General features: G+C 45.5%; 1 protein-coding gene across 4 annotated transcripts in view; it reads right to left on the bottom strand.

Annotated features, from left to right (window-relative positions):
- Nucleotides 1-13771, bottom strand: part of CYLD (CYLD lysine 63 deubiquitinase) — a 32804-nt gene extending 19033 nt beyond the window's left edge. The window contains exons 1-5 of one of the 4 annotated variants that reach the window (XM_066348563.1): nucleotides 13703-13771; nucleotides 13068-13147; nucleotides 6474-7125; nucleotides 5016-5318; nucleotides 2785-2890 (exon numbers count right to left, since the gene is read on the bottom strand). In XM_066348563.1, coding sequence (XP_066204660.1) covers nucleotides 2785-2890; nucleotides 5016-5318; nucleotides 6474-6977 — 913 coding nt within the window. In that variant the 5' untranslated portion in view covers nucleotides 6978-7125; nucleotides 13068-13147; nucleotides 13703-13771. Of the gene's footprint in view, nucleotides 1-2784; nucleotides 2891-5015; nucleotides 5319-6473; nucleotides 7126-13067; nucleotides 13148-13611 lie in introns of all 4 variants that reach the window. The other 3 variants (XM_066348562.1, XM_066348565.1, XM_066348564.1) reach the window with 3 other exon arrangements.
- Between the last annotated feature and the right edge of the window lie 1134 nt (nucleotides 13772-14905).

The following is a 14905-nucleotide window of genomic DNA, read 5'->3' as shown; positions in this document are numbered from 1 at the left end:
AGTTATTTGGCCCTACTTGTAATCAGGGAGCTACAAATTAAAATCACCTTGACATGCCCTTTCTCAGGGATCAGACTGGCAAAAGTTTTACTGAGTACCAAGCATTGAAGAGGATATGGAAATAACCCAAACCCCAAACACCCATTAACATTAGAATGGGTTATTAAGCAGTGGGATATTCACACAATGAAATCTATTATGAAGCAATGAGGGTGATTAATTATTAATACCCTATTAATTTTAAGTAAATAATGCAAGTAATTTAAGAATATAGTCGTGATGAGTCGACTTGTATTCATTTCAAAACACACTCAGCCAACCAGCGTATCACATGCCAGCCAATGCCAGTCCCCATCACCTCTCGCGCGCTCTGCCGGTCCCCATCACCTCTGGCGCGTTCCGCCGGTCCCCATCACCTCTGGCGCGCTCTGCCGGTCCCCATCACCTCGCGCGCTCCGCCGGTCCCCATCACCTCTGGCGCGCTCCGCCGGTCCCCATCACCTCTGGCGCGCTCCGCCGGTCCCCATCACCTCTGGCGCGCTCTGCCGGTCCCCATCACCTCTGGCGCGCTCTGCCGGTCCCCATCACCTCTGGCGCGCTCTGCCGGTCCCCATCACCTCTCGCGCGCTCTGCCGGTCCCCATCACCTCTGGCGCGCTCCGCCGGTCCCAATCACCTCTCGCGCGCTCCGCCGGTCCCCATCACCTCTGGCACACTCTGCCGGTCCCCATCACCTCTGGCGCGCTCCGCCGGTCCCCATCACCTCTCGCGCGCTCCGCCGGTCCCCATCACCTCTGGCGCGCTCTGCCAGTCCCCTTCCTGTGTCCGCCCTCCCACACGCCCCAGAGTGACCCTGTCGAGTGTAGGTGAGGCTCAGTGGTCCTCTGCTGAAAACCTGCTCCCACTCTCCTCCCTCAGAGTCAGTGCGCCCTGCAGGGTCCAGCCCCCACCACCACCCTATCACACCCCTGCTCCAGTCCCGTGAGCCTGTTCCTCCTCACCCAGGCCTTCCTCCCCATCGGCAGGCTGTCCCTGGTGGCGAGCACTTAGCTCGGACAGCCCTGTGCCGACAAACAGAAAACCCCGCCGCCCACAGCCTGCCTGGCTTACCATCCTCCCACCAGTCACCATCTCACTGACCAGGTTTCACTAACTGACTGTCTGCTGTCACTCACTGGAATGAAAGCGCCATGGGGGGAACAACCTTTTTTGCATTTTTTTTTAATTTTTAATTTATCGTGGTGACAAGACTTCAGTGTCCCACTCAGCACAACACCCTCAACCCCTTGGTCGTGCTCCCCAGGCCCCAAGCAAAGTCCCTTTCCTTCCCATCCCAGCCCCCTTCCCTCTGGGGACTCGCAGCCCTGTTGGCTGGATCTACGTGTTACCTATATATAATTTCCACGGGGGAAGAATCTTTAGGGCCTGTTTCCTCCTATAACTTCAACACCTAAAAGAAACCGAAGGCTCAGCAGTAATTGAATGAATGAATGACCTTTTACAAAACTGCCTTTTAAACGTCAGCATTTGTTATATAACATTAAAGAATATTTTGATTTGTCTGATCATAAATTAGAAACCTCAAACATCACTAATATTAGTTCCTCCACTTTTACAAAAAGAAAGAAGGAACTGGGGACGTGGATGACCAGTGGGAACTCCAAAGTGCTCCGCGTCCAAATCAGCAATCGTGGAAAAACACTGGAAGCAAACACACCGTTCTGTTCCGCCGCCATCCTTGCTCTGGTACAATTTAGCTTTTATAGAAGTAGAGACAAAATGTATCTCCATGGCAACAATGTTCTCCAGCACACAGTGAGGCTGAGAGGTATGTTTTCTACGCGGGTCTTATATACAGCCAGGACTGAGGTGAGGGGCGTTTCAGGCCCCCCCAGGTCTGGACCTGGTCCTAGGCAGCCGTGGTCCTATCTGGCCCGATCTACGCCCGGTTTTTATCATTAAAATGGAGATCATTTAGACCTATCTTGAAAGTTTGTCAATAATGTAAAAAAGGATAAGACATCTAATTCAGGGGTCTTACATCTGTGGCTGTTGCACACGGGCTTTCTGACATTTTTTTCTGCACTGCACAGAGCTCAGGGAGAACCACCATCTCCGACCACCTCTGTCGTCTGCGACTAACACACTCGCGACTGCCTGGCTCATCTGGACTCCACCACAGGCAGGGGACGGTGCTGCTGGGTGGCTACCAGGGGGGACTGATCAGCTAGTTGGCAGCAGCCATCAGGTACTACTCGTTTGAGGTCAAATAAAAGACTGCTTAAGATTCTTTTTAAGCTGTAAAGTTGAATGATCGGTTTCTGACCACAGAGTCATGAACCCCAATCGATCACAGTCTCAAACCGAAAGGGCTCTCGCAGGCCCAGCCAGAACCCCCGCACCGTACATCAGGTTATATCAATGACCAACTTCTGCCGAAAGCGTCTAGTTCAACGCAGGCTGTCACTGAACCAGGTACACAACACAGCTCTTTACATCTCCGACTCCTCCAGTGATCAGAAAGGGCTTTTTCCCCCCACTTAGAATGGACAGGGGACAAAAAAGTGAATGACAATACACAAATACCATCCCGTATTTACATACTTTTGGAAATAAAAATCTGTTAAGTATTGTTTTCATTTGGGGTAAGAAAGGAGAGTCTATTTGAGTAACAATTCCAAATTTTATAAAAGTTCCCAAACTGCATCTTGAAGCTTACATCTGCAGCCTCGTAACCAAACCCATCTTGGAGCTCTGCCTGACAGGTGGAGCAGAGAGCACGCACCTGGGAGGATGTCATTGATGTGCAAGAGGATTGTGCTCTCAACGCTCGCAAAGCTGCACAGCTGCACGCCGTCAAACCTGCCGTCCCAGTTGCCGATAGGATTGTCCTAGAAATTAAGTAACAGAATCAACTTTAAAACCCTCCTTAATCACATGTCAATATGAGTCTGCACCTGCTATAAAAAAATCCTCCCACACATTCTACATTAGAAATTTTTAACTGTTTTTTGGGGTCAGAGAAATGCTTTGAGCACCAATGTGCACAACACACTAAATGCTACTGGAAATAGAAGGACATGAAGAATATTTTGTTTGCTAGAACCTTCCTTTCAGGGGATGCCCAAGAGGGGTTTGGAATGAATGCCTGCACCAGCCAACTGGGGGACAGACAGACGCAGGGGAGAAGCTGGTGGGGACCTCCAGGCAGCCTGCCCAGGAGACAAGGCAAGGCCCAGGCCACCACCTAAGGAGGGGAAGGCCTCACTGGCTTCTGCCACGCTTGACGCCAAAGGCCCTGAAGCCAAGGGAGAATGACCCCAATGACCAGCAGCCCTCTTTCTCCACCTTACCTCCACCCAGTCTACCATCTCCCCTCTAAATTAACACTGAATATTATAAGAATAATGATTTAGGCCCTGGCCCAAAAGATGACTCAGTGGTAGAGCATCAGCCCCGCATGTGGGTGTCCCAGGTTCGATTCCCAGTCAGGGCACACAACAGAAGCGCCCATCTGCTTCTCCACCCCTCTCCTTCTCGCTTCTCTTTCTCTCTCTCTCTTCTCCTCCTGCAGACATGGCTCGATTAGAGCAAGTTGGCCCCAGGCGCTGGGGATGGCTCCATGGCCTCCACCTCAGGTGCTAAGAGCTTGGTTGCTGAGCAATGGAGCAATGCCCCCTAGTGGGCTTGCCAGGTGGATCCTGGTTGGGGTGCCTGGGGGGGTCTGTCTCTCTGCCTCCCTTCCTCTCACTGAATAAAACAATAAAAAAGAATAGTGGTTTGAAGGGTCAGCTCTCTTGCGGGACCCAGAGGTTTAACTCTGGTTCTAACTTTTCACTTGGTAAACATCTAGTAAACCTCTGTCTAAAGAACAGGGCAATGTTTGTCTAACTAAACTGTATCAAGCAGAATTTCCAAGCACAGGATACGAGAAATTTATGCTTGAACATTCGAACACTACCAAAATGCATACCTGAATAGTCAGAAATAACCACTACAGACATCCAGAGTACAAGAGCCTATTTCTCCTAACTCATCCTCTGCTAACTCGCTCTAGTGTTTAAAATCACGTGTGAATTTCTTTCTTTATACCTAACAAATTCTCGTCCATGTTTTCAATCTATGATAAAAAATGTCCTCAATCTTGTCTCCTCTTAATCACGTGGGTCTCATTCGATCGCCAGACTGGGAAGTACCCATTATTAACAAATATGATGTCAGGGAACATTAAATATGAATGAAACAAACAGAAAAACAAATACTGTATGACTCCACTCCTGTGAGGTAGCCAGGATCAGCGAAGCCCCAGGGACAGGAACTAGAACAGGGGCCACCCACAGAGCACTGGCTGAGGGCGTGGGGGGGGGGGAGTTGCTGTGGAGGGGACAGAGTGCCCGTGTGGGCTGAGAAAGTCCCGGAGGGGGAGGGGGGCAATGGGAACGTACTTACTGCCACTGAACTGTGCACGTGGAAACGGGGAAGGGGGTAAGCTTTATGTCATGTATATTTTAGTACACTAAAAATATTTTTGAGTGAGTTACATCCTAAGAAAATATACTGCCTTTTCCTCTAAAGCAATGTGCTTTTCCTCTGTGTAGGCATTTTCCGTGTGATTTTCACACTACTCATTAAAACCAGACCAGCCAATTCAATTTTGCAAAATATTATAAAAAGAGAAACACAGATTACAAGAAATAAAAAAAAATTCAAAATAAAGAAAAACAAGGTATTATGTAATATATTTTGGTGTTTTCTTTGTTGGTCAGCTATGATTCAGCAAATTTAAAAACAGAAAACATTATTCCAGTTTATTCAAACTGGAAAAAAAAAAGTATAAATGTAATTATCTAGACTCCTGTCCCATATCCATGTTCCTTTGCTAAAGATAAACAGAACATGACCTTTAAATTACTCCAAATTAGTCCATCTGAAATATCCCAAGTGTATAATTAGCACCCATATTGGTCACGGAACTAAGAGACAGAGTCACAAAGATAATATCCAGAAGTTTCTTACCATGTCCACACCAACAAAATAGCCTAAGCTTTCTTTTCCCGGCAGCACGTCACAGAATATAACTGTTCCCGATTCTATCGTTTCTCCGAGCTTCAGCGAAACTCGGGAGTTTATCTCCAGAGGGGGGAGCTCAGCCTGCCCTGCGTCCCCCGGGCCTGCGTAGTCACTCTCCAGCCCATTGTCATCGTCTTCCAGGAGTTCTAGCTTGTCCAGTGCAACAAACACGCCACAGTCTTCATCACACTGAAAAAGCTGCTTCCCTTGGTATATCCCATCAGTGAAACCTTGGCCACGACCTTCTTCCTAGTTTGTTTTTTTTTAAAAAATGGGGAAAAAGAGATTGGTAGATAGACAGACAAAGACGACCACCCATAAGAAACACATAGCCACTCTGGGGCGACAGGGAAATCACTGGCAAAATTCTCACGCGTCTGATGCTGAAATACAATTTTGCTTGACAAGTTCAAATCGTCATTCTACTTTGAGAGAGCTGCACTGGATTCAATATTGTTATTTTAACGATAATTCTGTCATAAAAAGAAAGTCTGACTTTAAAATAACACTAACGCGAGCTCCCTTTATTGAGTACGTAACTGTGTGCCAGCCAGCACACTAAATCCTGAACGGATATGTCACAGACACCCTGCAAGCTGTGCACAGGTATCACCACGTGGCAGGCGGGGACGCCGGGGCTAGAGAGGGCTGAGGTAGTGACCTGGGGACCCAGCCAGTCACTGGCATGGCTGGGACTCGAATCTCCCATTGCTTCGTGTCCCTGCCCTAGAGAATTATAAATCAAGGAGCAAACAAGGCCTGAAATTCTGTTTGCAAGAACGTCAAAATGTAACTGACATTTAAGTTTTCGAGAATTAATATTGAAAACCTATCGTCAATCAATGAGCAACTGAGGAGCTGCAGTGAGGAATTGATGTTTCTCACTCTCTCCTCCTGTCTGTCTGTCCCTAGCTGTCCCTCTCTCTGTCTCTGTCTCTGCCACAGAAAAAGAAGGAAAAAAAAAAGAAAACCTATCATGAGTTCTTGGTTCTCTTTTCACTAAATTCCAAGATGACTCAGCACACGGTAAGAAAAACTGAGAAAGCCACCAGTGATGATCCCACAAGAAACTAACAGTCTGTGATGTGATTAGTTAGTGCGCAGGCCGCGGTCGAGCTCCTCGGTAACATCAACAGCGTTAGAATTGCTAAGACAAGAAAGTCTGCAATAATTATGTGATCTGTCTGTATCTCCTCCTGTGGGAGGTCACTTTTAAAGCACTGAGTGCACCACTCACTGCGTCATCTCGATTTGTCATTACAAAGTAATGATAAATTTCTGGGAAAACATTTGGTATCCAAAGGGGAGCAAATACACGCATGCAAATGGAACGCACAAATGCACACACACACACACACACACACACACACACACGCAGCCCACTAAGTGCTTTCTCAAACTTACCAGCAACTCTACTCCAAAGAATATTCCCGACACTGTCCTCTCCGCTAACAGGGGTCCTCTGAAGCGCACGACTCCAGGAAACTTCTCCTCCCCAGACCGCAGCTGGACCTTGACGGGGCAGCCCACATCTATCTGGAGGCCTTTACTTAGTCTGTTTCTGTTTTTAAACAGGCTGAACCTCTCTTCGCAATTGGTAATCGCCAAAAGTAACTCTGTAAACTTTTCATTGATCTCTACCACATCTTTTTCATCCACAAAGAGGACCGCATGGGGCTGCTCTAGAATTTTTAGTCCGATCTGACTCTTCTTGCCTTTGACCGAAGGGATCCGCGAGAGCCCCACAGAGCGGTCCTGGATATACTGCCCTATACTCCCCTTCGGGACTTTAAGGAGCTTCTGAGTCTGTTTGTCGGGAACACTGCATTCTTGGAGAAGCAAATAGAAAATCCGCTCTTCCCAGTAGGGTGAGGTAACTTTTTCTTGGCTCCATAAACCTGAACTCATTGTGATATTAACTCAGAAATATTAACTCAAAAAAGGGGGAACTATGGCATGTGTGGTTAAACTGCAAAAGATAAATTCACGGGCAGTCCCCAAGCATGTTTTTAGTGACTTGGTGTCCATGCTGTAAAATGACCGGAAATCAAAATGCCTGGAGGAAAAGCAAAAAGAAACTCTTCATCCTCGTGAGCTAAAATTAAGTTAAAGACTCTAAAGTCCCATTTGACTAGTAAAAACACACAAATAGAATACTTCTAAAAAATAGCTAAAAAGGTTAAAAAACATAGATTACTTGTATCTACTGTAATTTTACATATTTAATTAAGGAGAGCCGATTATAAAGTATTGTCAAAGACAATATAACAATGTTGGTTTTCAAGACACTAAAGTTTGTAAAATCAAATTCTAAGTAAAAGATAACCTTATATACATATTCCGACATTTTTAAAATTTAAAAAGTAGCATTTTTACTAGATCCTGTGTAACAAATGGATGAGCTCTGTATTTGGACAAAAACTTCATAAATCAAAAAGGTTATTATTTTTGTATGTATACCTAGTTTAGGTAAAAAGTTATCCATCATAACTATGTTAAACATCTTTTATCAATAAAATACCATAAAATCGCATTCTGAACCACAATTCATTTATCTAAGTGCCATATTTTGATAATGAAACATTTTACCTCTTTCATTTTCTAAATCTTGTACATTTTGTCCTTAGGCAAATGTTAATCACATTAATCACAGCTATCATTTAATTTCTCACATTCGCAAATATCAGATCTGGTAAATATGATTATATTAAATATATCTGAAAAAAGTCAATTTTGTAACCATCAAAACTTGGACTACATAACAATGAAATAAAGTCACATAGCATCAAATATACAACGTTTTCTATCCCAATTTTAACTATGTATACTAGAAAGGAATACACAAAAGAGATTCCGTTTCAAACGTTCATTTAAAATTTTTCAAGAATATTAATCTTTGATGATTAAAATGGCCTACTCCACCCTACTTTAATTGATGATTACACTATATAATTTCATTAATTCAAACTAAGACTTTATACACTATATAATTTCATTAATTCAAACTAAGACTTTAATTTATTATTTTAACTATTATCTTACTGAAAACAATAGTTCCTATCTATTCTCTGTCACATGAGTGTGGCCGGCTCTTCGGTTTCTGAATACAGGTACAGTCTTTACCCCATCCCTCTCTGAGAGGTATCCGTTTCCATTATTCTAGGTAACAGTGACAGTTGATAGCACTGTCATATTCACCTGTTTTGTTCTTGGGGTGAAAAAAGTACATGCTTCTAAGACTGAAGAACCAAATTTCAAGTTTAATCAATGATGAACTCATCTATATACAGAATAACATTTCTTTTAGTACGCGCCGTAGGATAATGAGGTGCTATGTGTAAGTCCCTCTACCAGCCAGAATGAGACAGAGATTACAGGACCAAGTGCACAGTCTGCACCATTAATGCCAAGCCAACACTACTGAGCTATGCAGCAGCACGCGTGCGGGCAGGGGCAGAGCTAGCGCACACCCAGCGCCTCTCTCCCTCTTCTTCTTTTCTATCGTGTGTTTGTGTGCGGGCAGGGGCAGAGCAAGCGCACACCCAGTGCCTCTCTCCCTCTTCTTCTTTTCTGTCGTGTGTTTGCATGCGGGCAGGGGCAGAGCTAGCGCACACCCAGCGCCTCTCTCCCTCTTCTTCTTTTCTGTCGTGTGTTTGTGTGCGGGCAGGGGCAGAGCTAGCGCACACCCAGTGCCTCTCTCCCTCTTTTTCTTTTCTGTCGTGTGTTTGCATGCGGGCAGGGGCAGAGCTAGCGCACACCCAGTGCCTCTCTCCCTCTTTTTCTTTTCTGTCGTGTGTTTGCATGCGGGCAGGGGCAGAGCTAGCGCACATCCAGGGCCTCTCTCCCTCTTTTTCTTTTCTGTCGTGTGTTTGCCTTAATTCCACTGGGGGGCACTGTCTACTTCAGCAGGAACAGGGTCCGTTTATATTTGCAACTTACATAAGCCACCTGTGGGCACCCCGATCTTGGCACTGCATAAACAAAACCCCTATGAGAGTGACCCAAACAATCACCCAAAATGAAATGCTTTTTATTTCTGACTAAAATTCCTGTACAATTTTTCAGCAAGGATATAGCATTATTTTTTCTCGATCATCGAATTATCAGCATGAACATAAACGGTCATCTGTGACTCTCAAGAAGGCCAAGGTGTTTGGTACTCTGCTGAAAGGCTTTAGAAGGTGCGCCTGCACTCCGGGGCACGCCGCCCGCAGATGGACAGACCACGGTTTCCCCCTGGCATCGGCCATTTTCTGTGGTTTCCTGCAGGTGCCCTGGACTCCTCTTAAGGCCTAGCTGCTTTCTGACTTACTGCATCTAGTCATTTCTGAGAAGCCGGGTGACAAAACGTTTGCGTGCTTAACAGAGCAAACCAAACGATTATAAAAATGGAGCACACCACTTCTGACCGGGTCTTCCAGGGGGAAAGGGCAGAGGCTTCGCTGCATAGACACATGCAGTAACAATGCATGGACATTTGGTGGCTCCCAGCAGGTTGACATGGTCAAAAGGCAACTTCTTAAAAAGAGGTTGTTTTGTTCTCTTTAAATTGTTATTGAAATATTTGGGGCCAAAAATATTGTTTTTAAGTCCAGAAATTCTATTTTGAAAAGAACTTATTTTTTCATTTCCATTTGTAATTTGAATTTACTGTTTGTATCTTCCGATAGTAAAATTAAGGACATCCTTGAGTCAATAATTACTATATGCCAACAACACCTACTCTGTTGGTTCTCTAGCTAACCAATTTATGTCCCAGTTTAAAATAAAACCATCAGGGCTAATGAACTACTCACCAAGCCAAAACTAAATTACTTTATGAATGAATGCATGAGGACACTACAATTGAAATGAATTTGATTACAAAAGTGTTTTCTGCAAGTCATTTAAAAGCCAGTCCATGGTAAAATTGGCTACAACTGCTCCAGTTTATATGAAGGTTGAGGGCGATTTAACAATAGTTATCAAGAACCGTACTTTGCAGGGAACCCCACAAGGAGCAGAAACTTTTCCCTAACATGCATTAGCACCAGTGGGAGGAAGCTGAGACTCAATAACAGGAGGAGTCACATTAGAAAATGAGAATAGCCAAAGCCAAAGTTATAAAATATTTAAAAAGCATTATCCAAAAATAAAAGGGATGTGGTCTTCCTTCTTTTAGAAAGAATACATTAAGAAAGAATAGGGGAGGAATTATATTAAAAATTGATTCTCTTCATGGCAACTGATAATTAGAGAAAGCTGAATGGAAACTTTATAGCTCTGGTCTAGAGTTATACAAGATGACTTAACGATCTTTAACATCTCAACAGAATGACATTACAGCAGAAATATGTTAATAAGAAGAATATGTGTCTCTTTAGAAAGAATACAAAGCCAATATGCTTCTTTCACTGGGATGTGTAGAACAGTTAAATAAGTCTTAAAAAACCCAGGCAGTTAAATATGGACTCCAGACAATGTGGGAAAGATATAAATCACATTATCAATGAGTTCTTCATCACCCAAGCTTTGTCGGTTTGTCAGCATTTTTATGCACTCAGTACAGCGTTAGACACTGAAAATACAGACTTTGTCAGATATGATGACTGCCTTCATTTGTGTTCTCTTATGACCTTTCAGGTCAAATTGTTTTAAATTGCTTCTAATAGTACATTTCACTTTGAGTATTAACATACCACAAATGATTCATCTAAATACCATCGTATTTAATTTCAGGTTGGAAAATTGAGTGATTATAAATATCCTGATAATTACTCTAAGTACTAAATGAAGTTAACCAAAATATTGGAATACAAAATGTATTTAACTCTAAAACCACATTGAACCAAAGGTCTTTCTTTTGACAACATTGGAGACGAGAAACAGTCCGGTCAAAAAGATGTGAAAATATATCTGGTCATCTGAGCTTGTTGATAGTCTGAATTCTGAGTAAAGGGGAATTTAATTGTACTAAAACAAAGTCATTAAACTAAGATAAGGGTTGGCAGACACAGATATTTATCAGTTTCCTATCATATAATAAAAAGATGATCAAGAAGATTTATGCAAAAATAGTAAAGGTCAGAACTACCCTGTTCTAAAATATAATACATAGTACAACTGCACAGCATTAGCTACATAACATTGACAATGGTTAACTTATCCAGAAGATACAGTGTCACTTTGATTCTCCAGTTATCAGGTTACATTTGTTCAAAGAACTTCACTAAAGAAAACAAAGATCTAATTCAAGAACAGTTTGCATCTCCTCAGATATCCAAACTGGTTCTAAAAACCACAGGAGGCTCTCTAAAATCAGAATAAAAATTGCAATATTAAAATATTGCCCCTAATATAAATGGCAAAAAAAGTTAGGGCAGTATGAATACCAAAGAAAGGAGACAATGGGACTTTTCCAAGCACTTCTTTCTTGATAGCTATAGAATAAGTACCATTGTAAGACTATCATTAAAAGAAAACGTTGTTATATTACTAAACAGCTAAAGAACAGAAATAGAGATTCGATGAGGAGAAAAGAGACAGCTTTAATTTTCCTCATGGTTTAACTGTGACCCAAGCAGGCAAGTATTCAGTCCCTAAAACAAGTGGGATTTCGAAGGTTAAAAATTAAAAATCAAGCCTGGCTCCCACATCTGCATATTTATGGCAGAAAACAAGGACTTCTGCTGTGTCACTAGAGTGACCGTGGCCACACTTCCAGGCTGTGAATTCCCCAGGTCCTTCATCTGTGTATTTCTGATCCCCAAACCCGTGCCTGACAACATGGTAAGCATTCAGGACATGTGACATCAAAGAATGAACAACTTGGCTAACTGATATGACAACAGTGAAAACCAAAATTCCATTTCCTCATTTTAACTGTTTAGGTATTAAATGCTTCTTCCAGGATAAAAGGAAAAGTCTTGGAGTCGAAGTATTTTAATGATTTTTACCTAATTCTCTGGAAAATAATAATTTTAACTCATAATGAAGTCACAATTTTTTACACCTCTTCGCTGTTACATATAAAAAAAAAGGAAATAAATATTCCACAATTACGAAAGCAACTTGTTTGGGGTTCATCTGAAATGGGCTTCCTAGATTCTCACCATCACGTCTGTGGTGCCTACAAATTCTGTGTGACCACTGAGAAGACCTCGACAAATTTAAAATCATAGCGTCCCAGTCAGGAACAAAATATTCACAGTTTGATGAAGAGGATAATTACTCCTTTCTCTCATCTTCTATTAAAGACTTTCTCAAATCAAACAAAGTCACAATTGTGGCATGGCAGACCACAAGCAATCCCTGCGGCTGAACGTTTGACGTTATCAATAACAAGTGCCCTGGTCCTCGCACCTCTTTCCAAAAGTCACCACCCAAGGGAAGGCTTCTTCGCAAGAATACTGTAAAAATCTGAAGCCGAACATCAGAGAATGTTCTGGGTGTTAGCAACGTCACAGTGTATGAACTTCCTCACCAACTTCCAGCAAATCATCTTCTCCTGACACTGTTCTAGTTCAAATCCGCCCACCACCCGGAGGGCGGAATTGGCAGCTGCCTTCTCAGGGCCATTCAGTCTGCTTGGGACACGAGGGGGTGTGCAGACAACCAAAACTTGAATGAGCACCCTCTCTCTCCGGGCCTGGGTTTTTCTCCTGAGGCCAATGGCTGCAAAGGGGACAGTCAATAAGATCCCTGATTGCCCTGAATCCAAAAGCAAGGTAGGGAAAGCTCCCCCAGCGAAGGGCACAACTTTGCAGGGAGCCCCGGGAGCAGAGGGGGGGGGGGGCAGGGGCAGGGGTGATGGGGACTGAGAGACCGAAAGGCTTGGTGGCTGCAAGATGACAACCTCTGTAAACCATGCAAATGCCACGGGGCGGAACAGAAAAGATGCCAAGGACGTGAATAATCGGGCAGCTGACCCAGCCGAGAACCGACCTAAGCAGATCGTTTAAGCACGATTATAAAAGCAAAGCACAAGGCAGGAGGAAACATAAATAAATAAAAGTATACCTGGGTTTCAACAGAGAGCACCTTTCCACTAAAGAACTGCGGGTTGCGTAAAAACCATCCTCACCCTGGAAAGGGGGAAACTGAAAGGAAAAGGCAGAACACGCCGTGAACGAGGCCTGAACCTCGACTGCTCTTCCTGGACGGCAGCCGCAAACACCGCAGCACCCGCCGACGGAGCCCACGCCCCGCCGGCCCGTGCCTCGGTGTCCCCCGGTGCAGAGACCGGGCCGAAGGGGGAGAGGGTTTCGTGCGCTGCTCCCACCCACGTCGCGTCTGCTCCCCAGGACCCGGCGGCGGCCACCCGGCTCCCCCCACCCGGAACCCCCCTCGGGAAGGCGCGGGGGGCGGGGGAAGCCCCGGGCTGACGTCAGCGGGCTCAGCTCCCCGCCGGTCTGGCGGGCTCGGGACCGGGCAACTAACGGGCCGGCGCCGAGGGCCCGACGGTCCCGGCGGCGGCTAGAGGAGCCCCGAGGCCGCGGAGGGGCTCCCGAGTGGACCCGGCCGCCCACAGCCCGCCGGCTCGCCCTCCTGCTCGCTCACTCACCGTGGGTGGCGGGGCGTCGTCCCTTCCCCGGCCAGGTGAGCCTGCGACCCCGACCCGCCGGGCTCCCCACACCCACAGCCCCAGTATTTACCTCCGACGCGCGGCCCCCGCGCAGCCGAACCTGCTACCTGGGCCCGCCCCCACCTGCCCCGCCTCCGAGCCACTCGAGGGGGAGGGAGAAAGCGGGGGCGGAGGGGCAGCTGTCGAAAGAACCAATCAGCGCCAGAACTGCGTCCTTACGCACGCTCTGATTGGGTCGCTCAATGACAGACCGTCCTCCAATGGCTGTCGGCCCGGAGCGGACTGAAGGGACTTTCCGTTCCGTCAAGCTCGGTGGAGCCAAAAAGAAAGCGAAGAGGCGGGGAGGAGCAGGCGGGGAGCTCTGCTGATTGGGCAGAAGACGGTGTGTGCCGCGTTACCATTGGCTGACACCAGAGCTGGGGCGGGGCGCCGTGCTTCCCTTGCTCCACCTCCATGCCTGGGTTCTGACTGTAGGCTTAGCTGTCAAAACTCCCGCAGACCGAGTTTGGGGCTGCGGTGGCGAGCAGTCCGCAGGAGAACTAGAATAGGATTTCAGAATTCCGGGAAAAAAACAAAGCTTTAGAATCAAACCTAAGTGCGAATCCTTTGTGCTTTCCATAAGAAGGCTCGCGTGGCATCAGGAACTCACAACCACGCTCAGCCTCGACGTCTTCATCTGTAAAGTGGAGATAATCGCGTCGCCTGTCTTGCAGGAGTTGTTGTGAAATACCGTATTCGAAGCTGCTGAATCACAGCAGACGCTCAGTCGTGTCAGATCGCTTCCTCTATCTCAAGTTCAGCCTGAGACCCCTGCTGCTTCTGAACCTCTGTAACCACCTATCCCAGGTCGGAGGGAGGGTTTCCTAGGGTGGTGCAGAGGTTTCCACACGCTGCCTCACTCAGCTCCAAACCCCTGGCCACCAGCCAGGACTTGGGGTGTAGTTAAGGCTCTTTCAATTAGAAGGGAGGTTTGTGATTCCCAAAAGTGCTCAAAATATTTAAGGAAGTGCTTTTTATAATCAGTCCCAGAGCTTTGCAGCATGCTTTGCTGCACTGGATACTCCTGTTAATTAATTCCTTCTCCTTTGACATTTTAAGTACCAATTATATGAGAAGGTGATTAATAGTGGAGAAGGAGTGTGTTTGTGTGTGTGTGTGTGTGTGTGTGTGTGTGTGTGTGTGTGGTGTGTGTGTTTAATCTAAAGTGATATCTATGAAGATCTGGGGGATTTAAACCAGTGAGGACATAAAAGAAGTCACATGAATGATTTCT

This window comes from Saccopteryx leptura, chromosome 9, assembly GCF_036850995.1.
Source record: "Saccopteryx leptura isolate mSacLep1 chromosome 9, mSacLep1_pri_phased_curated, whole genome shotgun sequence".
NCBI classification, from domain to species: domain Eukaryota; kingdom Metazoa; phylum Chordata; class Mammalia; order Chiroptera; family Emballonuridae; genus Saccopteryx; species Saccopteryx leptura.
The sequence above is the reverse complement of the archived record's forward strand: the minus strand, read 5'-3'. Positions and strand labels throughout refer to the sequence as shown.